At 35.1% G+C, this 24,733-nt stretch overlaps 1 protein-coding gene and 2 pseudogenes across 1 annotated transcript; all 3 read left to right on the top strand.

Moving 5' to 3' along the window:
* Window positions 230–3,700, top strand: LOC18585997 (cucumisin). The gene is made up of 10 exons (XM_007009106.2): window positions 230–401; window positions 555–643; window positions 721–815; window positions 885–1,131; window positions 1,236–1,749; window positions 1,996–2,093; window positions 2,242–2,460; window positions 2,595–2,706; window positions 2,792–3,005; window positions 3,101–3,700. The coding sequence occupies exons 1-10, from the start codon at window positions 294–296 to the stop codon at window positions 3,619–3,621; spliced, it is 2,217 nt and encodes a 738-aa protein (XP_007009168.2). The 5' UTR covers window positions 230–293; the 3' UTR covers window positions 3,622–3,700.
* Window positions 4,142–14,700, top strand: LOC18585995 (annotated as a pseudogene).
* LOC18585996 lies at window positions 15,713–23,114 on the top strand (annotated as a pseudogene).

Genomic DNA, 24,733 nt, shown 5'->3' with positions numbered 1-24,733 from the left:
AAGCATTACCCTTCTTCTGGGCAAGACTGTCAAAAGTCGAGGTCGAGGTCAAGGTCGAGGTCGAGGTCAAGTGCTTACATCATCTTGGTGGTTCCAATTTAATAATTGCATGTCTATTAAAATCCATATGCATGGTTGTTGAACTTGGGATATCCATATCCATAAGAAAAAAAATCTAGACAGAAGAAAATTCTCATTTATTGAATCTATAAATATGCATAGCTAACACTTGGACAAAACACATTTTCCAGCCTGGTACTTGGAAAAGTCTGTATGAGACCATATTTCCAATAATGAAAGGCAGAAAATACCTTCTTCCCCGCCTTCTACTCCATGGCGTTCTCTTGGCTCTGCTTACTAGCAGGGCAGCATCTCATTCTCAATCCAATACTAATAGAAAGGTAATATTTATGTATATTGATTAATTGGGTTTTCCATTTGCATATTTTTTCAGTCATCTGTTTCATCATATCCGATAATGCCTAAAACAATCATGGCTTTAACTTATTTCTCCTTTTTTGATGAACTTTGTTTTTGTACCTTTGAACTTGTAGAGCTATATTGTGTACATGGGAGACCGGCCTAGTGATGGAACTTCCACTTCCGTGCTTCATAGCAGCATGCTACAAGATGTCTATGGCAGGTATAAGGAAATACTCATTGCTGTCACATTTGCATTGCCGAAACATTGACTTGACTATTCAAACGGAATGAATGCAGTAATGTTATTAAGAAGTCAGTGCTATACAGCTACAAAAGGAGTTTTAATGGGTTTGTGGTGGAGCTAACGGAGGAAGAGGCACGAAAAATGGCTGGTAAGTGAGCATGATTTCACCATGATCTTTGTTTCTTGAAACAGTTTAACCCATCTTTGGACGTTTTAGGAATGAATGGTGTAGTATCTGTGTTTCCGAATGAAAAGAAAAACCTCCATACAACAAGATCATGGGACTTTATGGGCTTCTCCCAACAAGTTGAAAGAGCAGCTCTGGAAAGTGATGTTATCATTGGGGTTTTAGACACCGGGATTTGGCCTGAATCTGAAAGCTTTAATGACCAAGGACTTGGTCCACCTCCCAAGAAATGGAAAGGCAGTTGCCAAACTGCAGGTGGCAATTTCACTTGCAACAAGTATGCATCTTAAAAACATGAATATAAATTTGTATATGGTCTTGGAGAGTCATCAATCTGATTAGTGCTTGAATTGTCTGACAAATATTGCTATCCAAATGCAGTAAGATCATAGGTGGACAATATTACCGCAGTGTTGGATTCTTTGGCCCAAATGACATCAATTCTCCGAGAGACTCTGATGGCCATGGGACTCATACGGCATCAACAGCAGCAGGGAAGTTAGTTGACAGGGCAAGCCTGTTTGGTTTTGGCTCAGGAACAGCTCGAGGAGGGGTCCCATCAGCACGTATAGCTGCTTACAAAATTTGTTGGTCAGATGGTTGCGATTACGCTGATATTCTTGCAGCATTTGACGATGCAATTGCAGATGGGGTTGACATAATTTCTCTTTCAGTTGGAGGACATAGTCCTGAAGACTACTTCAGAGATCCTATTGCAATCGGAGCCTTTCATGCCATGAAAAATGGTGTATTGACAGTAATTTCTGCAGGAAATGATGGCCCCGAACGTTCTACCATCTCAAATTTTTCACCATGGTCCCTTGCTGTGGCTGCTAGCACGATAGACCGCAAGTTTTTCACCAAGGTGCAGCTTGGCAACAGTAAGATTTATGAGGTAATATCATTGATATTGATGCAATCCTCCTAGGTAAAAATAAATATTGCTAACTAAGTTTAATTTGGAGATGAGGAAGTGAAACCAGAGAGATCCTCTTTAAAGAAGTATGACTGTCAAGTAACCAGTTAAGCTATGTGTAATCACAATTGGATTTCCTTGTTAATAAAATGCATTTAGATCCATTATTGCAACTATAATGCCTTTTCGTTTGAATATATGTTTGCTTATCTGGCTTGTATCCAGGGGGTATCGATAAACACCTTTGATCTCCAGAATAAAATGTACCCTATGATTTATGGTGGAGATGCAGCCAGTCCTAATGCAACAAGGTCTTTTGCCAGGTAATATCAGAAACCAAGCCATTTTTTCTTAAAAATCTAGTGATAAGAAGCTTGAAACTAATATAAGACTTACCATTAAATGGAAATACAAGTATGAGAAAGATCATACTCATAATATCTGATTATGGAATTGATTCTTGAAGCACAGGTTTTGCTTTCAGAATTCACTGGATCAAAATTTGGTAAAGGGTAAGATTGTTCTTTGTGATACGCTAAGCCGGGGGAGAGGACCTTTTTCTGCTGGTGCAGTTGGTACAGTGATGCGAGACCAGCTTCCGAATGACAATGCTCGCTCGTTTCCTTTACCTGCATCTTACCTTGATCTGGTTGATGGCAGCAAGATTTTTGCATATATAAACTCGACAAGGTAGCAACACAAGAAGAAATTTTCTGTTCCTTTTTTATATAATTAATCAAGTATAGTTTTTACACAACTTTCTATTGTAAAGGTAACAAAAAATTTTCTAACACTTATCTATATCTTCTTGAAACAAATTACAGTACCCCAACTGCAACTATATTTAAGAGTAATGAGGCTAATGACTCACTGGCTCCTTATGTAGTCTCTTTCTCATCAAGGGGTCCAAATCCAATTACACCTGACATACTCAAGGTAAGTTGATGAAAAATTAATCTTTATGTACATATACCCTTCTATATGACTGATTATTACATTAAATTGTTGTTAACAATTACAGCCAGATTTATCTGCACCAGGAGTCCACATTCTAGCCGCATGGTCCTTAATTTCCCCTGTTTCTGAAATTAAAGGCGATAACAGATTCGAGCCATTCAACATTATCTCAGGAACATCAATGGCTTGCCCCCATGTTTCTGCAGCAGCTGCCTACGTTAAATCATTTCATCCCACATGGTCTCCTGCTGCTATCAAATCTGCCCTTATGACCACCGGTAATAGCTATGAGTACTACTCTACTACTGTCTCCCTAAACTACAGAATCTCACTGACTGCAGTTAATTTTCCCGATTGGAATGTTTCCTTTCAGCCTTCCCTATGAGTTCCGGTATTAACTTGGATGCTGAATTTGCATACGGCTCAGGCAATCTGAATCCTATCAAGGCTGTCAATCCTGGTCTGGTATATGATTCTGAGGAAGTTGACTACATAAAATTTTTATGCGGACAAGGATATAGCACTCGGTTTCTACAACTAGTCACTAGGGATAATGCTACTTGTTCTGAAGCTACGAATGGAACAGTTTGGGATCTAAACTATCCTTCGTTTGCTCTTTTTACCTCACCCTTGAAACCAGTTAGCCGCACCTTCAACAGGACTGTCACAAATGTGGGATCACCAATGTCTACATATACAGCAACAGTTACTGCTCCAGCAGGAGCACTTAAGATACAAGTTAATCCTAATGTTCTGTCATTCACATCTCTCGGGCAAAAGCTATCATTTGAGCTAGCAATTGAAGGAACAACAGATAAAGCTATAGTTTCTGCTTCTTTGGAATGGGATGATGGTGTACACAAAGTGAGGAGTCCCATCATTGTATTTATTTGAAATATCATAGTATCTTATAAATAACTTTACTATGTATTTACCCTCATCAATGCAATAAACTCATATGAATCTTTCACCATTTCGTTTTTGGGAAAGTGAAATTGCAGCTTTACAGAAGAAATGATGAAGAAAAAGATTACATGAACATCAGGCAGCTGAAGCCCAGCTCTAAACCTGAAGTCCTAATAAGTCTGAGCACATAAGAAACTGAACCAAACTTGGCTTAAAGCCTTACAAGAAATAGTAAACGACATCGTATGAGTAACAACATAAAAGAAGACTCAGTAAAACGACAGACTCCTGCAACGTTTCATTAACAAAAAATTCAGTAAAGTAAAAACGACTCCTGCTTGCTGCGTTTTGACACCAATCGCTACTTCAGAACTTCAAGTTACCGTTGCAGCCCGCTATCTGGTTTTCTCCTCTTCAACAACCAACTCAGCTTTTCATCATCCAAATGAAGATCACTTTTCTAATAGTTTTCTTGAAATCAGTTAACACCATCTTTCGACGTTCAGGAATGAATGGTGTGGTATCTGTGTTTCCGAATGAAAAGAGAGACCTCCATACAACAAGGTCATGGGACGTCAAGGGGTTCTCCCAATAAGTGGAAAGATCAGCTTCGGAAAGTGATGTAATCATTGGAGTTTTAGACACTGGAATCTGGCCGGAATCTGAAAGTTTTAATGACAAAGGATTTGGTCCACCTCCCAGCAAATGGAAAGGCAATTGTCAAACAGCAGGTGGCAATTTCACTTGCAACAAGTATGCATCTTACATAAATATTTGTTATTATAGTCTTTGGAGAGTCAGTCAAAGTACTGTCTGAAGTTTGACAAATATTGCTGTCCGGAATCCAAATGCAGTAAGATCATTGGAGCACAGCATTACCGGAGCGATGGGTTATTTGGCCCAGATGACATTGTTTCTCCTCGAGATACTAGTGGCCATGGGACTCATACTGCATCAACAGCAGCCGGAGGGTTGGTTAACAGGGCAAGCCTGTTTGGTTTTGCCTTGGGAACAGCTCTTGGAGGGGTTCCATCGGCACGTATTGCCTTGTACAAGATTTGCTGGTCTGATGGTTGTTATGATGCTGACATTCTGGCAGCTTTTGATGAAGCAATTGCAGATGGGGTTGACATTATATCTCTTTCAATAGGAGCAGCAACTCCTAAAGACTATTTCAACGATTCTATTGCAATTGGAGCGTTTCATGCCATGAGAAACGGCGTGTTGACAGTAAACTCTGCAGGTAATCAGGGTCCTGACCGTGCAACCATCACCAATTTTTCGTCATGGCCCCTCTGTCACGCCCCAAACCCCAACGCACTGTCGAATAGTTTGTAATATTTGTTGGAAGATAAGTATTCAGGTGTGACTATTTAAGAATAAATATAACTCTTAAAAAATAATAAAATAAAAATAAATAAATAATAAGTATTTACAATAAACACAATTATTGAAAGTTATAGATACATCTGTTGAAATACAACAGATACATCTGTTGAAATACAACAGATACATCTGTTGAAATACAACAGATACATCTGTTAAAACAGTACAGACACATCTGTTGAAAATAAAAAAAACGCATATGTTGAAAGACAACAAACACAACCTGTTACTGTTTATAAAAGAACATACTTCCAAATCAGAATTCATTAAAAAACATTCTGCAAAAAGGCTTGTTGTATCCTGGAGAGTCATTGTCTACGAATCCCCATAGTACGAATCCCCATAGTAGGCAACAACTCTTTAAAGAAAGTATGTTACAGCACGCCTCAAGCCTTACTTTCTTCTCTTTTCTTCTTCTACTAATTTTCTAACAATTTTAAAGAGTTGTGTTCAATGAAGTCTAATTCAAATTCAAGATTTCAACTTATGAATCAAGAATTCATCAAACTTGATCGGTTTGATGGAACCAATTTCACCCGCTGGAGAGATAAGATGGTGTTTTTGCTCACAGCCTTGAAGGTTTATTATGTTCTAGATCTAACTCTTACTGTACTTCCAGAACCGACTGTTGAAGACTTTGATGCACAAAAGGCAGAGAGAAAAAAATGTGAAGAAGATGAATTGATATGTCGTGGACACATTTCAAACACTTTGACAGATCATCTATATGATCTCTACTCCAATCTGAAAACTCCAAAAGAAATTTGAGAAACCTTGGAAACTACCTATAAAAACGAAAAAATAGGTACTAACAAATTTTTATCTTTAAAGTATTTTGAGTTTAAGATAAGTAACAATCTGCCTATCATGGATCAAGTACATGATTTACAAATTTTAGTTCAAAACTAAAAGACCTTGAGGTTAAGGTTCCTGATGCGCTATAAATAGGTGCAATTCTTTCTAAATTGCCTCAATCTTTGAATAACTATAAAAAAAAGGTTCTGCATTCTATGGAGTCTCTATCAATAGAGCAATTCATGACTCAGATGCAAATAGAATGTGAAACACGTGCTCATGATACGCTATTTCAGCCCTCTGATTCGAAGGTGAATCTTGTGAGTCAGAATTCTAAAAATTTTGGAAAGAATTCTATGAAATTCAAGTCATTTGCATAGAAAGTTTCAAGATAGGCCTTTAAGAAAAAAGATAAGAAAAATATAAAATGTTTCCATTGTGGAAAGAAAGGCCATATGATTAGTGAATGCAGATCAAGGAAGGCAGGAAAGAATTTTGGTTCTATAAATCCTGAAAAAGCAAACATAATAGAAGAGGCTGTCAATGAATTGGTTGCTATGGTTTCGACAATGAATATTGGAATGGTAATAGAATTGAACATGGCTGTTGATTCCAATAAAAGTAAAGATTGGTCGCTAGATTCTGGTGCTACAATTCATGTATGCAATGACAAAAACTTGTTCAAGACATACATGAAAATTAATAAATCAGAAAATATTTTGATGGGAAATCATGTTACAACCAAAGTTGAAGGAAAAGGGACTGTTGAGTTGAACTTCACTTCTGGACAAAAGTTGACATTACTTAATGTATTCCATGTTCCTAAAATTCGAAAGAATTTAGTTTTTGCTTCTTTGCTTGCAAATAAAGGTTTTAAAATTGTAATCGAATCTGATAATGTAATAATATCCAAGGGTGGCCTATTTGTAGGAAAAAGATACTTTTGTAATAGCATGTACAAGTTCAGTATTGATGAAATAAATATAATTTCTGCTTATACTATTAAGTCTAATTCTTTATTATGGCATGCTAGATTAGAATACTTAAATTTTGGTTCCATGAAATTTATGTCTAAATATGGTTATATTGCATGCAAACATGAGCACTAGGAAAAATATGAAATATGTATACAAGCAAAAATGACAAAGAAACCTTTTCGTAGTGTAAAAAGAAACTCATAATTATTAGATATTGTGCATTCTAATATATGTGAATTAAATGGAAAGTTAACTAGAGGAGGAAAAAGATATTTTATAACTTTCATAGATGATTATTCTAGGTTCACTTATGTCTATTTAATTAAAACAAAACATGAAGCTTTTCAGAAATTTAAAGAATATAAATGTGTTGTGGAAAACCAAAAAGGTAGAAAAATCAAAATTCTAAGAAGTGATAGAAGAGGAGAATATTTTCCTACAAAATTTGATAATTTTTGTGAAGAAAATGGTTTGATACATAAAAAAAGTGCTCCTTATTCAGCACAACAAAATGGATTAGCTGAAAGGAAAAATAGAACTTTGGTTGATATGACAAATGCTATGTTATTAAATGCACATCTATCACACGATTTATGGGGAGAAGTCTTATTAACAGCATGTCATATACTGAATAAAGTTCCTTCCAAAAATATTAAGGTCTCACTTTATGAACTTTGGAATGGAAGAAAACTAAACTTGGAATATCTTAAATTGTGGGGGTGCTTGGCTTTTTATAAAGTTTCTGAATAACAAAGAACAAAGCTTGAACCCAGAGCAATAAAAGGCATTTTTGTTAGCTATGCCCAACATTCTAAAGCATATAAAATTTTAGATTTACAATCAAATATTATTGTAGAGTTTATACATGTTGAATTTATTGAAAATAAATTTATGTATAACTATAATAATAAAGATTATGAACAAAATGTCTTAATTCCAAGTTGTGACCAAAGTGATATGACTTCTCATAATACATTCAGTAAAAAAAAAAGGGATGATACTCAAATTGAGCTGAGAAGAAGTCAAAGAGCTATAAAAAGAAAGCACTTAGATCTAGATTTTGTTGACTCACAAGCATTAGCATTCCTTATGGAAGGAAGTAAAACCAAAGTGTGTAAAAAGATACCTATTTTGTTAAACGTTGAAGATGATCCAAAAACATTTAAAAAAGCTATATCTTCAAGGGATGTAGCTTTTTGGAAAGAAGCAATAAATGATGAAATGAATTCAATCTTATCAAACAAAACATGGGTTTTGATTGATCTTCCTCCTGGATCAAAACCCATAGGTTGTAAATGGGTATTTAGAAGAAAATATAACACAAATGGTTCAGTGCAAACCTTTAAAGCTAGACTAGTTGCCAAAGGTTTTACGCAAAAAAAAGGCATAGATTATTTTGATACTTACGCCTTGGTAGCAAGAATAACATCCATAAGAACACTTTTGGCTTTGGCTTCCATTCATAAATTACATGTAAATCAAATGAATGTTAAAACTGCCTTCTTAAATGGAGATCTTAATGAAGAAATATATATGGAGCAACCTGAAGGTTTTATACTTCCTGAAAATGAAATGAAGGTTTGTAAACTAATCAAATCTCTTTATGGATTAAAACAAGCTCCAAAGCAATGGCATGAAAAGTTTAATAGTACTATACTTTCAAATAGATTTGTACATAATAATGCAGATAAATGCATTTACTCTAAATTTACAAAAGGCTATGGCGTAATCATATGTCTTTATGTAGATGATTTGTTGATCTTTAGTACAAATATGCTTGGAGTTGTTGAAACCAAGAAATATTTGACTTCATTTTTCAAAATGAAAGATCTTAATGAAGTTGACACAATTTTGGGAATTAAGGTCAAAAGAGATCAAAATGTGATTTCATTAAATCAATCACATTACATAGAGAAAATTCTTCACAAATATAGTCATTTGAAAATCAAAGAGTTTAATAGTCCTTATGATTCGAGTATAAAATTGACTAAGAATTGTGAAAGAGTTATGGCACAATTAGAATATGCTAGTGTCATAGGCAGCATTATGTATGTTACGCATTGTACCAGACCTGATATAGCCTTTGCTATTTGTAAACTTTCAAGGTTTACAAGTAAACCTAGCAAGGATCATTGGAAGGCTATTACTAGAGTACTTGGATATTTAAAGAAAACAAAAAATTTGGAAATTTGTTACAATGGTTTTCCTAGTGCATTAGAAGGATTTTTTTATGCTAGTTGGATAACTAGTATTGATCACAATAAATCCACATAATGATGGATTTTTACTTTAGGAGGTGGTGACATTAGTTGAGCATCTAAGAAGCAGACTTGTATTACGTATTCCACAATGGAATCGAAATTTTTAGCGTTAGCAGCTATTGGAAAAGAAACAAAATGGCTGAGAAATTTGTTATTAGATATAAAGTTGTGGCCACAACCAATGCCAGCCATTTCTATATATTGTGACAGTGAGGCTACAATGTGTGTAGCCCATAATAAGATCTATAATGGAAAGTCTAGACACATGAGTCTGCGACATGCCTATATAAGAGAATTAATTTCAAATGACATTATAACAATAGTTTATGTTAAATCTTGCAAGAATTTGGCTGATCCACTTACCAAAACTTTTCCAAGAGAGGCTATAAAGTCAACTTTTACTGAAATGGGGCTAAAACCCTTGAATTAAAAGCATTAATAATGGAAACCCAACTTTGAGTTAGCAAAATTAACAATAAAAGTTTAATGGGTAATAACAAGTTACTATATGCTATCATTATGCACTGAATTTTATATTAAATAGCCTCATTCTAGAATATTCAAATAGCCTCATTCTAGAACATTTAGTGCGACTGTTATGAGAAAAGGATGAGCAAAAGGCTCTTAATGGAAACATCAAATGCCTGTAGTAATAGGGACATACATACAAATTTCACCTATATGAATATTGGAGTGGCGCACTCCAACCAAGAATTAAGAGGGTTTATTCTTGTAAATATTCATGAAACCAGGATTACCACAAGGCCATATAAGTGCTAAAGCAGTTGGCAGAATCTTAAAAAAAAAAAAAACTATGCGTGCGATATTTTCGATTATGACATAAGGAGTTGAGGTTCAATCCTTGTGATACCAATAACTTCATCTTAACTTTAAAATTTCTACACTAATAGAAAGTTCAAATCTTTAAGATACTTTCTATTATACATAGTATTATTAATATTACAAACTAGCAGAGGATTGTTGAATAGTTTGTAATATTTGTTGGAAGATAAGTATTCAGGTGTGACTATTTAAGAATAAATATAACTCTTAAAAAATAATAAAATAAAAATAAATAAATAATAAGTATTTACAATAAACACAACTATTGAAAGTTATAGATACGTCTGTTGAAATACAACAGACACATCTGTTAAAATAGTACAGACACATCTATTGAAAATAAAAAGAACGCATCTGTTGAAAGACAACAAACACAACCTGTCATTGTCTATAAAAGAACATACTTCCAAATCAGAATTCATTAAAAAGCATTTTGCAAAAAGTCTTGTTGTATCCTAGAGAGTCCTTGTCTGCGAATCCCCATAGTAGGCAACAACTCTTTAAAAAAAGTGCGTTACAGCACGCCTTAAGCCTTACTTTCTTCTCTTTTCTTTTACTAATTTTCTAACACGCACGATTGACGTCACATACCTGTAAGATGTAATCTTACATACATGCAAAGCTTTAATACATATACCTTATAACACTATTTAAAAGAGACTAAAATACTTGAAGAATTTAGTGATTTATAAAACTAAATCTGTCGGTAGAAATTCAAAAGATTATAATTCGACAATATTCAGAATTAAGCCTTCAAAATCGTAAAGCTACTATGTCAAGATAAAAGTCTGAATACTAATTAAGATGGCTCGATGTTCATAATATTTAAATAAATCCTAGATAATTTAAATGCTACTAGATTAAACATCACCCTCGAAATTCTCGTGTGGTTGACCAAATCACAACCTAAAAAAAATTTTAAAAAAGGAGTGAGTCCAACTACTCAGCAAGTAACTAACATCCTTTTACCCGGATTAAGCATGCTTAAAATATTTAGGCCAAAATGTCATTAATATAAATATCAAAACAAAAATATCATATAATCTTATTTATAATCATATGCTTTAAAATTTCTAATTTCAGATAACATAACAAACATATTTCACAAATATTTGAAATTTTAGTTGTCTCCTGCAACATTCTACGACCACACTTAACCCCCGTGACATAGGTCAGAAATAAATCCACAATTAACCCCGGTGGCACAAGTCAGAATTATATCAAAAGCAACCATTGGCTGCACTGAACAGATATCACAAATACTACTATTTTGTAACAAGTGGTGCGGTTGGGAGGTCGATCTATAATCACAGAATATATGTCGACATGGTCAACATTTAACCCCCATTGACAGGGTCAGAGAATAGCCATACTAGGACACAAAACAGAAATGTATATTTTTAGATTACCCAAATTCACACAATGGTAATATTCAGTTTCACAAAACACATATCGTGCACATAAAAAATATATTTAATTCAAATTAAGTAGTTACATATGTAATCACTAAGATAATCATATATGCATATGCTAGACAAAAATCATATTCATATTTTAAAATCTGAAATCATATTTCACAAAAATTTTACATTCCAAGATCCAACATACGAAAATCATGTATATATATTTTGCATACTAAATCCGACTTTTACAAACCATAGGATAAAACATATTGTACATAATATATGAAATTCAAATTCACATTGAGGCTAATTTTTAAGGTGTGAGAACATCGAAGGGATATAAGTCACTTACTTGATTTTTTCAATTTCACTTTCAAGTAGCAAATCAAAAAATCCTCTTAGTAGCTTAATAAAAAAAGAAAATACATACAAAATCAGAACTGAATTTGCAAATAAATCCTTAAAGGTGACTTCCATTGGCCATCCTAAGTAATTAGGGTGTGTAGCGACCTCTATTACAATTTAAAAACATTTCGATTAATAAGGTAATATTTTATTATTATATATATTTTTGAATTAATAAAATTTTCAATAAAGTTGAGAATTAAACTTAAATCATAAAATCAATAAGGATTCTAATTTCAGATAGAAAGATAACACTAATTTCATTCATAAAAATCATATTTATAATTTTTCATAAATTTTTGATATTTTAATAAAATCTATAATTTAAGAAATAAATTTATAAAATATAAAGATACACACTTTTTGATATAAAAATGCAATAGAAATCACATATCCAATATTCATGAAGTTTACAATAGAATTTATCACATATTAATTAAAATCAAATTTTAAAAAAATTTAAAAAAATTTTTATTTTCTGAAATTTTCAGAATCTGGATGGTCATAAGCTCTCATAACTTTTAACCTGAACTATTTTCAGTGATAAAATCAACACCAATATGAAGTATTCATAACATACTACAACACCAAAATTTGTTTAGATTAAAAAGAACACAAAATTCCCAAGTTTTGAAAGCCAAAAATATCAAAATCATAAAAAAAACCCAAATTTTTGGGTTTTCAGTATCATTGAGTGTACTTTGAGGCTTTAATTCTCTTAACATAAGAAGCCCCTAACCGAGCTATTGACGCCAAATTAAACATTTCATTTCATACTACAAAAACCCTCAAAGAAACAACCAAAAATGTTACCGGAATATAGAGTCCAGTGACCCAAAGTTGGGTTGTCAAACTGTTGAAAACTAAGTTTCTAATTAATTTCAAAAATTCATATCTTCTTAACCGCAAAACCAAACAAGATGCTACGAAAATCATTGGAAAGATCTTTTCAAGACCTTTCCATTGGTACCCATCATACCATCGGAAAGTCATCGAAAAAGTGCCAAATTTGAATAAAAGGTAAGAAAATATAATTAATTTAGGGATTTTTTATCTAAACTATGAAAATACAACCATAAATATACCTTAATCAGCAATCCCTTGAATACTTTTCCTTTTCCTCTGTCTTTCTTCTTCTCTGATGTTAAACTCTTCTGATTACTTATCGTTTGAGTCTGATGAAATAAACTGACGTGAGCTTTTTACCTTTTCTTTTAAACTGTTGAGATAAAACTTATTACTTTTATTTTAAAATATGATAAGATTAATTGATTTTTTTTATAAGATGAGGTAAGATTGATTGATTTTCTTTTAAATATAATAATATAGTCTGACATTAACTAAAATATATCTACTTTATTTTAAAAAATCTTTTTTATTTTATTATTTATTTATTTATTATTATTATTATTTTTTTGTGAAGAGTATTACACCCTCTCTGCTAGCACCATAGACCGAAAGTTTCTCACCAAGGTCCAGCTTGGGAACAATATGATTTATGAGGTAATGCCATTAATTGTCCCTATCCTATCAAGTAAAAGCAAAACTTTTAGAGGGTTTGGAAACAAGGAATTAAAACCAGATAGATCCTTTTAAAAAGAAGTATGACTAGTTGACCACCGAAGTAACCAGTTAAGCTAGATTCTGAATATCTGTTTATCTGGCATTTGTCCAGGGTGTATCAATAAATACATTTGATCTCAAGAATGAAATGTACCCTATAATTCATGGTAGAAGTGCACCCAACACGACTGGAAACTTTACATGGGCTTCATCCAGGTAATATCAGAAACATCTTCCATTCTTTCATGGTGTGTATGTGGACAAAAATGAGAGTCATCAGTCAACAGAAATGCTACTGATATCCATACTCACACAAACGGCAAAAAACAAAAAGATTTGGGTAGACATTATTTCTTGTTTAAATGCCAAATATAAGTATGAGAAACATAAAACATGACATCTGATTATCGGATTGATTCTTAAATCACAGGAATTGCCTTCAGAACTCGTTGGACCGCAATTTGGTGAAGGGTAAAATTGTTCTTTGTGATAGGTTTGTCTCCGGGAGAGAACCACTCCGTGCTGGTGCAGTTGGTACATTGCTGCGAGACAATGCTCCAAATGATGATGCTAGCTTGTTTCCTTTGCCTGCGTCTTACCTTGATCTGGTTGATGGCAGCAAGATTTTTGTATATGTAAACTCGACAAGGTAGGAACACAAGATTTTCATTTTGTCAATTTCATTGAGTATAAATTTATACCCCTTTCTATCATAAATGAAGATCATCTAACAGATAGTTATACACTTTCAACATAAGTTGCGGTACCCTAACTGCAACTATATTTAAGAGTAAGGAGGCTAATGACTCACTGGCTCCTTATGTAGTCTCTTGCTCATCAAGCGGTCCGAATCCAATTACACCTGACATACTCAAGGTAAGTTGATGGAAAATTAATCTTTATGTACATATACCCTTCTATATGACTGATTATTACATTAAATTGTTGTTAACAATTACAGCCAGATTTATCTGCACCAGGGGTCCACATTCTAGCTGCGTGGTCCTTAATTTCCCCTGTTTCTGAAACTAAAGGCGATAACAGATTTGAGCCATTCAACATAATCTCAGGAACATCAATGGCTTGCCCCCATGTTTCTGCAGCAGCTGCCTACGTTAAATCATTTCATCCCACATGGTCTATATACAGAGCAAAAGTGACTTCCCTAGCAGGAGCACTTAAAATCCAAGCTAATCCTAATGTTCTGTCATTCAAATCTCTCGGGCAGAAGCTACCATTTTCACTAACCATTGAAGGAACAATAGATAAATCTATAGTTTCTGCTTCCTTGGTATGGGATGATGTTGGAAGATGATCACAATTCTGGAGATTTAAGGAGCAGACTTGGCGGGAAGAGTCAGAGGCTGAATAAGGGAGAAGAAGAAGAAGGATGTACAGTACGATGCCGTTTCTTCACTTCAGCAGCTAAAACGCCAAGTTTGAGTGTCGTTTCATTTAATTCATTTTACTGTTTTAAGTGATACGACTTTAGCCTATGTCGTTTCTTGTTTCACTTTGTTAAACACAGCTTGTGTGTGTCGTTTTTGATGTCGTTGGCTGTTAAGCCAGGTGTTTTTCTTTCCTGTTTGTAGCCGTTGCCCGGCACTGAAACCAATACATGGATTTCAGTGCACAGCCTACCGTTTTCATTCTCTTTCTTCGAGATTCTCTGCGGTTGCTAATCTCTTGGTTATTTCTTGTTAAGCACTCAGTATATAAAGGAATATGAATAGATGAAATGTGTGTGAGAGCCTCTGTTTTGTGCTCCCCAATTTGTTTTTCCAGATTCTTCATTCTCTGTTCTTCCTACTTCTGCTTGTTCATTGCTAATACTCTTAAAATCGCAACAGATGATGGAGTACATAAAGTCAGGAGTCCCATCACTGTATTTGTTTCAATATCATAGTTATGAATTATCAAAAATTTTTAATAATTTATCCTATTTCTCTTCTACTAAAACACGTTGAATTCAAAGCTAGTCTTTCATAAGTAGTACTCTTTTCTTTTCACATTGCAAATTCCCTGGTCTTGTTGTGATAGAAGAAGAACAAATGTGGAAAAGTGGCTGTGAGCCTATGACACTGCAAATAAACATGTAACTTTAATTTTGGGACAATTTAAATAGAGACTTTAGTTTTAGGAAATGGGTATATTATATTAAAGTGGCGTGTTAAACTTTTTTCTTCATTAGCCAGTGAGGAAGGTTCCTAGGTCCTCACTTCAAGCATTACCCTTCTTCTGGGCAAGACTGTCAAAAGTCGAGGTCAAGGTCAAGTGCTTACATCATTTTGGTGGTTCCAATTTAACAATTGCATGTCTATAAAAATCCATATAAATGGTTGTTAAACTTGGGATATTCATATCCATAAGAAAAAAAAATCTTGACAGAAGAAAATTCTCAGTTATTGAATCTATAAATATGCATAGCAAACACTTGGACAAAACACATTTTCCAGCCTGGTACTTGGAAAAGTCTGTATGAAACCATTCTTCCAATAATGAAAGGCAGAAAATATCTTCTTCCCCGCCTTCTACTCCATGGCGTTCTCTTGGCTCTGCTTACTAACAGGGCAACATCTCATTCTCAATCCAATACTAATAGAAAGGCAATATTTATGTATATTGATTAATTGGGTTTTCCATTTGCATATTTTTTCAGTCATCTGCTTCATCATATCCGATCATGCCTAAAACAATCATGGCTTTAACTTATTTCTCTTTTTTTGATGAACTTTGTTTTTGTACCTTTGAACTTGTAGAGCTATATTGTGTACATGGGAGACCAGCCTAGTGATGGAACTTCCACTTCCTTGCTTCATAGCAGCATGCTACAAGATGTCTATGGCAGGTATAAGGAAATACTCATCGCTGTCACATTTACATTGACGAGGCATTGACTTGACTATTCAAATGGAATGAATGCACTGATGTTATTAAGAAGTCAGTGCTCTACAGCTACAAAAGGAGTTTTAATGGGTTTGTGGTGGAGCTAACGGAGGAAGAGGCAGGGAAAATGGCTGGTAAGTGAATATAATTTCACCATGATATTTGTTTCTTGAAACTGTTTAATCCATCTTTGGACGTTTTAGGAATGAATGGTGTAGTATCTGTGTTTCCGAATGAAAAGAAAAACCTCCATACAACAAGATCATGGGACTTTATGGGCTTCTCCCAACAAGTCGAAAGAGCAGATCTGGAAAGTGATGTTATCATTGGGGTTTTAGACACCGGGATTTGGCCTGAATCTGAAAGCTTTAATGACCAAGGACTTGGTCCACCTCCCAAGAAATGGAAAGGCAGTTGCCAAACTGCAGGTGGCAATTTCACTTGCAACAAGTATGCATCTCAAAAACATGAATATAAATTTGTATATGGTCTTGGAGAGTCATCAGTCTGATTAGTGCTTGACTTGTCTGACAAATATTGCTATCCAAATGCAGTAAGATCATAGGTGGACAACATTACCGCAGTGTTGGATTCTTTGGCCCAAATGACATCAATTCTCCGAGAGACTCTGATGGCCATGGGACTCATACGGCATCAACAGCAGCAGGGAAGTTAGTTGACAGGGCAAGCCTGTTTGGTTTTGGCTCAGGAACAGCTCGAGGAGGGGTCCCATCAGCACGTATAGCTGCTTACAAAATTTGTTGGTCAGATGGTTGCGATGATGCTGATATTCTTGCAGCATTTGACGATGCAATTGCAGATGGGGTTGACATAATTTCTCTTTCAGTTGGACGACATAGTCCTGAAGACTACTTCAGAGATCCTATTGCAATCGGAGCCTTTCATGCCATGAAAAATGGTGTATTGACAGTAATTTCTGCAGGTAATGATGGCCCCGAACGTTCTACCATCTCAAATTTTTCACCATGGTCCCTTGCTGTGGCTGCTAGCACGATAGACCGCAAGTTTTTCACCAAGGTGCAGCTTGGCAACAGTAAGATTTATGAGGTAATATCATTGATATTAATCCAATCCTCTTAGGTAAAAATAAATATTGCTAATTAAGTTTAATTTGGAGATGAGGAAGTGAAACCAGAGAGATCCTCTTTAAAGAAATATGACTGTCAAGTAACCAGTTAAGCTATGGGCAATCACAATTGGATTTCCTTGTTAATAAAATGCATTTAGATCCATTATTGCAACTATAATGCCTTTTCGTTTGAATATATGTTTGCTTATCTGGCTTGTATCCAGGGGGTATCGATAAATACCTTTGATCTCCAGAATAAAATGTACCCTATGATTTATGGTGGAGATGCAGCCAGTCCTAATGCGTCAAGGTCTTCAGCCAGGTAATATCAGAAACCTAGCCATTTTTTCTTAAAAATCTAGTGATAAGAAGCTTGAAACTAATATAAGGGTGACCATAAAATGGAAATACAAGTATGAGAAAGATCATACTCATAATATCTGATTATGGAATTGATTCTTGAAGCACAGGTATTGTAATCAGAATTCACTGGATCAAAATTTGGTAAAGGGTAAGATTGTTCCTTGTGATAAGCTAAGCCGTGGGAGAGGACCTTTTTCAGCTGGTGCAGTTGGTACAGTGATGTGAGACCAGCTTCCGAATGACTATACTCACTCGTTTCCTTTACCTGCATCTTACCTTGATCTAGCTGATGGCAGCAAGATTTTTGCATATATAAACTCGATAAGGTAGCAACACAAGAAGAAATTTTCTGTTCCTTTTTTATATAATTAATCAAGTATAATTTTTACACAACTTTCTATTGTAAAGGTAACAAAGGATTTTCTAACACTTACATATATCATCTTGAAACAAATTACAGTACCCCAACTGCAACTATATTTAAGAGTAATGAGGCTAATGACTCACTGGCTCCTTATGTAGTCTCTTTTTCATCAAGGGGTCCGAATCCAATTACACCTGACATACTCAAGGCAAGTTGATGAAAAATTAATCTTTATGTACATATACCCTTCTATATGACTGATTATTACATTAAATTGTTGTTAACAATCACAGCCAGATTTATCTGCACCAGGAGTCCACATTCTAGCTGCATGGTCCTTAATTTCCCCTGTTTCTGAAACTAAAGGCGATAACAGATTGGAGCCATTCAACATAATCTCAGGAACATCAATGGCTTGCCCCCATGTTTCTGCAGCAGCTGCCTACGTTAAATCATTTCATCCCACATGGTCTCCTGCTGCTCTCAAATCTGCCCTTATGACCACGGTAATAGCTATGACTACTACACTACTGTCTCCCTAAACTACAAAATCTCATTGACTGCAGTTAATTTTCCCGATTGGAATGTTTCCTTGCAGCCTTCCTTATGATTTCCGGTATTAACTTGGATGCTGAATTTGCATACGGCTCAGGCCATCTGAATCCTATCAAGGCTGTCAATCCTGGTCTAGTATATGATTCTGAGGAAGTTGACTACATAAAATTTTTATGCGGACAAGGATATAGCACTCGGTTTCTACAACTAGTCACTAGGGATAATGCTGCTTGTTCTAAAGCTACAAATGGAACAGTTTGTGTTAGGATAGTCTTGAATTGTGATTTAATTAGGATTGTTTAATTCTAATTAAATTAGTATACCTTACAAAATAGTCTTTAAATCTAGTTAGATTAGAATAACAATTCCTAATTCTATTAGGATAAGATTCCTAATTATATTAGGATAAGGTTATTGTATTTGGCACTATAAAAGGATCATATGGGTTAAAGAATAATAATCACCTAGATTTAGAGAGAGTGATTTAGGTGTACGTGGGATAAGGGTTATGAGTTTGAGACTGTTTCTTGTAATCTCCTGATTTTTCTCTTAGTGGATTTTTCTCTGTTGTTGTGCCCGTGGACGTAGGTCATCAAAAGACTGAACCACGTAAATTCTTGTGTTCTTGTGGGTGTGCTTGATTTCTTTATTTCTTTATTCTATTGATTGGGTTAGATCTTGGGCAATTCTTTAGAGATAATTCCGCAATTTCCCAACAAACTGGTATCAGAGCTTCAAGGTCTTGGGTCAATCTGAATCTCACTATGGCAATTTCGTCGACCAAGTATGAGATTGAAAAGTTTTATGGAAGAAACGATTTTAGCCTGTGGCGTGTTAAGATGCGCGCATTGCTAGTGCAACAAGGACTGTTGAAGGCACTGAAGGGAAAAGAACATCTTCCCTCGAATTTATCTGATGGTGAGAAAGATGACCTTATGGAAAAAGCACATAGTGCTATTCTCCTTGCTTTGTCTGATGAGGTGCTAAGAGAAGTCACGGATGAAGAATCTGCTGCTGCAGTGTGGTTTAAACTCGAAAGTATTTATATGACCAAGTCCCTGACGAATCGGCTTTATATGAAGCAACGATTGTATACTCTCAAGATGAGTGAAGGTACGTCCGTTAATACCCACATTGATGAATTTAATAGAGTTATTCTTGATTTAAAGAATATCGATGTTAAAATTGAGGATGAGGACCTAGCCCTAATTCTTTTATGTTCTTTGCCTCCATCGTATGAAAATTTCGTGGATACTATGCTTTACGGCCGAGACACTCTCACTTTCGAGGATGTAAGGGCATCTTTAAATTCCAAGGAATTAAAGAAGAAAGTTGGTGGTATTCGGAATGAAAATCAAGCAGAAGGTTTGGTTGTAAATAGAGGTAGAGGTAAAGAGAAAGGCTTAGACAGAAAAGGTAAATCTAGAGCAAAAGGGAAAACTTGCTGGAATTGTGGTCAGAAAGGGCATTTTCGTCAAGACTGTATCAAATTCAAGGATGATGAAAAGTTTAATAAGTCTGAGAATACTGCAAACGTGGTTGGAGATGACTTTGATACTTTTGAGGAAACTGATAATGTTCTTGCAATTACTAATTGTAACCTGATGGATACATGGATCTTGGATTCGGCTTGTTGCTTTCATATATGTCCTAGGCGTGATTGGTTTACAACTTATCAATCTGTTAATATGGGCACTGTACAATTAGGAGATGATTTCTCTCTCTCAGTTGTTGGAATTGGCACAATTAGAATCAAGATGTTTGATGGTATGGTAAGAACACTTGAGGTAAAACATGTCCCTGACATGAAAAAGAATTTAATATCCTTGAGTTTGTTAGATAAGAAGGGCTACAAATATAGTGGCCAAGATGGTGTCTTGAATGTATCTAAAGGAGCCTTAACTATCATGAAGGGCAAGTTATCCGGTGACCTTTATTGTCTAGTGGGAAACACGGTCATTGAAACTGTTTCTGTGGTCTCATCTAATGATCCTGAAGATGATGTAACACGTTTATGGAATATGAGATTTGGTCATATGAGCGAGAGAGGGATTAGAAAACTAAGTAAGCATAGTTTGCTGTGTGGTCAAAAGAGTGGAAAGCTAGATTTCTGTGAGCAACGTAGAGTGAAATTTAGCACTAAAACTCATCAAACCAGGGGTACAGTAAACTACATCTATTTAGATTTGTGGGATCCTTCTCCGGTGGTATCAAAAGGTGGATCATTATACATGTGGATCTTTATTGATGATTTTTCAAGAAAGGTGTGGACGTATCTTCTAAAGGCTATGAGTGAAGTGTTAACCACCTTTTTGCATTGGAAGGTATTGATCGAGAAGCAGACTAAGAAAAGGATCGAGAGCTTTCGAACAAACAAAGGTTTGAAATTTTGCAAAGGTGAGTTTGGTCTATTCTACAAGAATGAGAAAATCGTTAGACATCGCACTGTCGACAAAACACCATATCAAAACGATATTGTAGAATTGATGAAGAAAACACTTTTGGAGAGAGCAAAATACGTGTTCTCAAATGTTGGCCTAACCAAAGTATTTTGGACAGAAGCTATCAACAAGGCTTGTTACTTGGTAAATCGGTCTCCATCAACTGCAATTGAATTTAAGACTCCCAAGGAAGTTTGGTCTGGTAAGCCTGCTGATTATTTTATATTGAGAGTATTTGGTTGTCCTGTTCATGTTCATGTGAGTGATGGTAAACTTGAGTTGAGGGCGACAGAGTGCATATTCCTAGGCTATGCATATGGGGTGAAGGGTTATTGGTTGTGGTGTACTGATTGTAAGTTCCCCAAGTTTATGGTGAGTCGGGATGTTACCTTTGACAAGTCTGCATTACTTTGTGGGATAAAGTCTAGAATTGCAAACACATCAAACCAAGAAGTTGGCAAGCAGGTGGAGCTTGAAATCAATGCTCTTGTGACAGTGCGAGATGATAGTGAAATCCAGAAAGAATTGCAAGAGGTACAAGAATTGGTATCTCAACGAAGCATTACTTGTATTGATGGTGATTTTGATTCTTATGTTTTATTTGTGGAAGTAGAGATTGAAGAGCCTTACTTTTATCATGAGAAAATTATATATGTCGAGTCTTCTAAGAAGATTGAGTCTCTACACTGGGATCAAACATGGGAGCTTGTGAAAACACCTAAAGTTACTATTGAAGTTGGCTTAGTGTGTGAAGGAGGTGCAAACATTAGTCGTAATGTGGTTGGCTTCTCCAAATCAGATTTTGCTGGTGATCTAGATAGTAGAAGATCTCAAACGGGGTATGTGTTCACTCTCTCAGGATCTGCAATCAGTTGGAAAGCAGTTCTTCAATCAACCTTTGCTTTGTCTACAACTGAAGCTGAATATATGGCTGTGACCGAGGCAGTGAAGGAGGCTTTGTGGCTTAAAGGCTTGGTTAGTGATCTTGGTTTTGAACAAACACAAACAGTTGTGTTTTGTGATAGTCAAAGTGCTATACATTTGACTAAAAATCAGATGTTTCATGAGAGAACCAAACACATCCAAGTCAAGTGTAACTTCGTTCGAGAGATTATTTCTAAAGGTGAGATTGTAGTAAAGAAAATAGCTACAGATGAAAATCCGGCAGATATGCTAACTAAGTCAGTTTCTGGGATAAAGTTCAAGCATTGCTTGGACTTGATCGGTGTTCGTAGTGCTTGAGGCCCATTGGGGCAGTGGCGGTGTCGACAGAGATTGGTTCGTAAGGTGGAGCTTGGTGAATTCAAGCCCAAGGTGGAGATTTGTTAGGATAGTCTTGAATTGTGATTTAATTAGGATTGTTTAATTCTAATTAAATTAGTATACCTTATTAAATAGTCTTTAAATCTAGTTAAGATTAGAATAACAATTCCTAATTCTATTAGGATAAGATTCCTAATTAAATTAGGATAAGGTTATTGTATTTGATACTATAAAAGGACCCTATGGGTTAAAGAATAATAATCACCTAGATTTAGAGAGAGTGATTTAGGTGTACGTGGGATAAGGGTTATGAGTTTGAGACTGTTTTTTGTAATCTCCTGATTTTTCTCTTAATGGATTTTTCTCTGTTGTTGTGCCCATGGACGTAGGTCATCAAAAGACTGAACCACGTAAATTCTTGTGTTCTTGTGGGTGTGCTTGATTTCTTTCTTTTTTTATTCTATTGATTGGGTTAGATCTTGGGCAATTCTTTAGAGATAATTCTGCAATTTCCCAACTGTTTGGGATCTAAACTATCCTTCGTTTTCACTTTTTACCTCACTCTTGAAACCAGTTAGCCGCACCTTCAACAGGACTGTCACAAATGTGGGATCACCAATGTCTACATATACAGCAACAGTGAGTGCTCCAGCAGGAGCACTTAAGATACAAGTTAATCCTAATGTTCTGTCATTCACATCTCTCGGGCAAAAGCTATCATTTGTACTAACAATTGAAGGAACAACAGACAAAGCTATAGTTTCTGCTTCTTTGGAATGGGATGATGGTGTACACAAAGTAAGGAGTCCCATCATTGTATTTATTTGAATATCATAATATCTTATAAATAACTTTACTATGTATTTGTTAGAGTTAAAGCATGCATTGACTCATCATGCATCATGCAATGACTTTCTCATTTGTTTTACTATGTATTTTGCTTCATTGTACTGGTTATTAGGTGATCTATACCAGTGTTATGAGGTGTCTTAGTGTATGGCTGGTTAATAACACTTATCTCTTTATGTTAACAGGTGTTAACCACATATATCTTATATAACTATTTTGATCCATGTTGAATGAAATATAGTTTTTACCAGAAAATCTCTCTCTTTCTCATTTTGCTTTTATTTCCTTTTCTATAACAGAGAAGTCCTCTGCTTTGTCATAGTTTCATCTTTTTCTCAGTTTCATTACATGGTATCAGAGCAATATAATCGATCCTTGAGCCATTTATAACCTTCCTTCTCTCTTATTTATAGTCTACTCTTCATCAAGATGTCAACTTCAACTATTACTAAGCAAAATGCACCTATTTTTTATGGTTCTAACTACCTTATTTGGGCTGTCAAAATGAAATCATTCCTTAAAGGTGTTAACTTCTGGAATGCTGTTGGAAATGATCCTGAAATACCACATTTGAGAGAAAATGCTACACTGGCACAAGTGAAGCAATATGAAGAGGAGGTAGCTAAGAAATATAGAACTCTCTCCTTCATACAATCAGTTGTTACAGAGTCAATTTTCAACAAGATTATGAGGTGTGAAACAGCTAAGCAGGCTTGGAGTAAATTTGAAGAAGAGTTTATGGAATCTACAAGAAGCAGGCAAATGCGTTTGCAAAACCTTAAGAGACAGTATGAAATGTTGCAAATGAAGAAAAGTCAGTCAATACAAGAATTTATTCAATGGTGATGAAGCTGGTGAATCAAATTCGACTGATGGGAGAGTCTTTGATAGATGCAAAGGTTGTGGATAACGTACTCATTAGCTTACCAGAGAGATTTGATGTTGTAGTTTCTTTTCTGAAATAAGTGAAAGATATTTTAGAGTTGTCTATCACTGATTTAGTGAGTGCTCTTAAGGCTGATGAACATAGGAAAGCTGCTAGAAGAATTGAGAAAGTTGATTTAGCCTTTTCTGTTCGAATGAAAGGAAAGGCTCATGTTGACACTTCAGCAAAGAAGAATGTGAGTGATGCAAAGGATAAGCAAAAAGGAAACTCACAAGAAAAGAAAGCATAAAATAGGAGAACCAGATTTTTAGTTTGTCCCCATTGCAAGAAAAGGAGTCATCTTGAGTCATATTGCTAGTACAAGCCTAGTGTAAGGTGCAATGCATGCAAGTAGTTAGGCTATGTGGAAAAGGTTTGTAAGAACAAACCTGAAGTAAAAGAATAAGTCTCTCATGCTATTGAAAATGTTGAGGTTTCAGAGGAACAACTGTTTATGGCTGCAAGAAGCAGTTCTTCAGATAGTGTGCAGTGGCTTCTCGACAGTGGTAGTTTTAATCATGTCACACCAAACCCCTCTTTATTTACTGATCTGGATACTCATTACAGGTCAAAAGTAAAAATAGGGAATGGTGTTTATCTTGATGCTGTGGGGGAAGGCACAGTAGGGATCAACACATCTTCAAGCCTAAGGTATGTTCATGGTGTATTGTTAATACTTAATATAGCTCAAAATCTGCTGAGTTTAGGTCAGATGGTGGAAAATAATTATG

This window comes from Theobroma cacao, chromosome 10, assembly GCF_000208745.1.
Source record: "Theobroma cacao cultivar B97-61/B2 chromosome 10, Criollo_cocoa_genome_V2, whole genome shotgun sequence".
Classification (NCBI taxonomy): Eukaryota; Viridiplantae; Streptophyta; class Magnoliopsida; order Malvales; family Malvaceae; genus Theobroma; species Theobroma cacao.
The sequence above is the reverse complement of the archived record's forward strand: the minus strand, read 5'-3'. Positions and strand labels throughout refer to the sequence as shown.

Coding starts and splice junctions, on each gene's coding strand:
- LOC18585997 (XM_007009106.2), top strand. CDS start 294: ATGAAAGGCAGAAAATACCTTCTTCCCCGCCTTCTACTCCATGGCGTT. Junction 644..720: donor CTACAAGATGTCTATGGCAG/GTATAAGGAAAT, acceptor GAATGAATGCAG/TAATGTTATTAAGAAGTCAG. Junction 1,132..1,235: donor GGCAATTTCACTTGCAACAA/GTATGCATCTTA, acceptor ATCCAAATGCAG/TAAGATCATAGGTGGACAAT.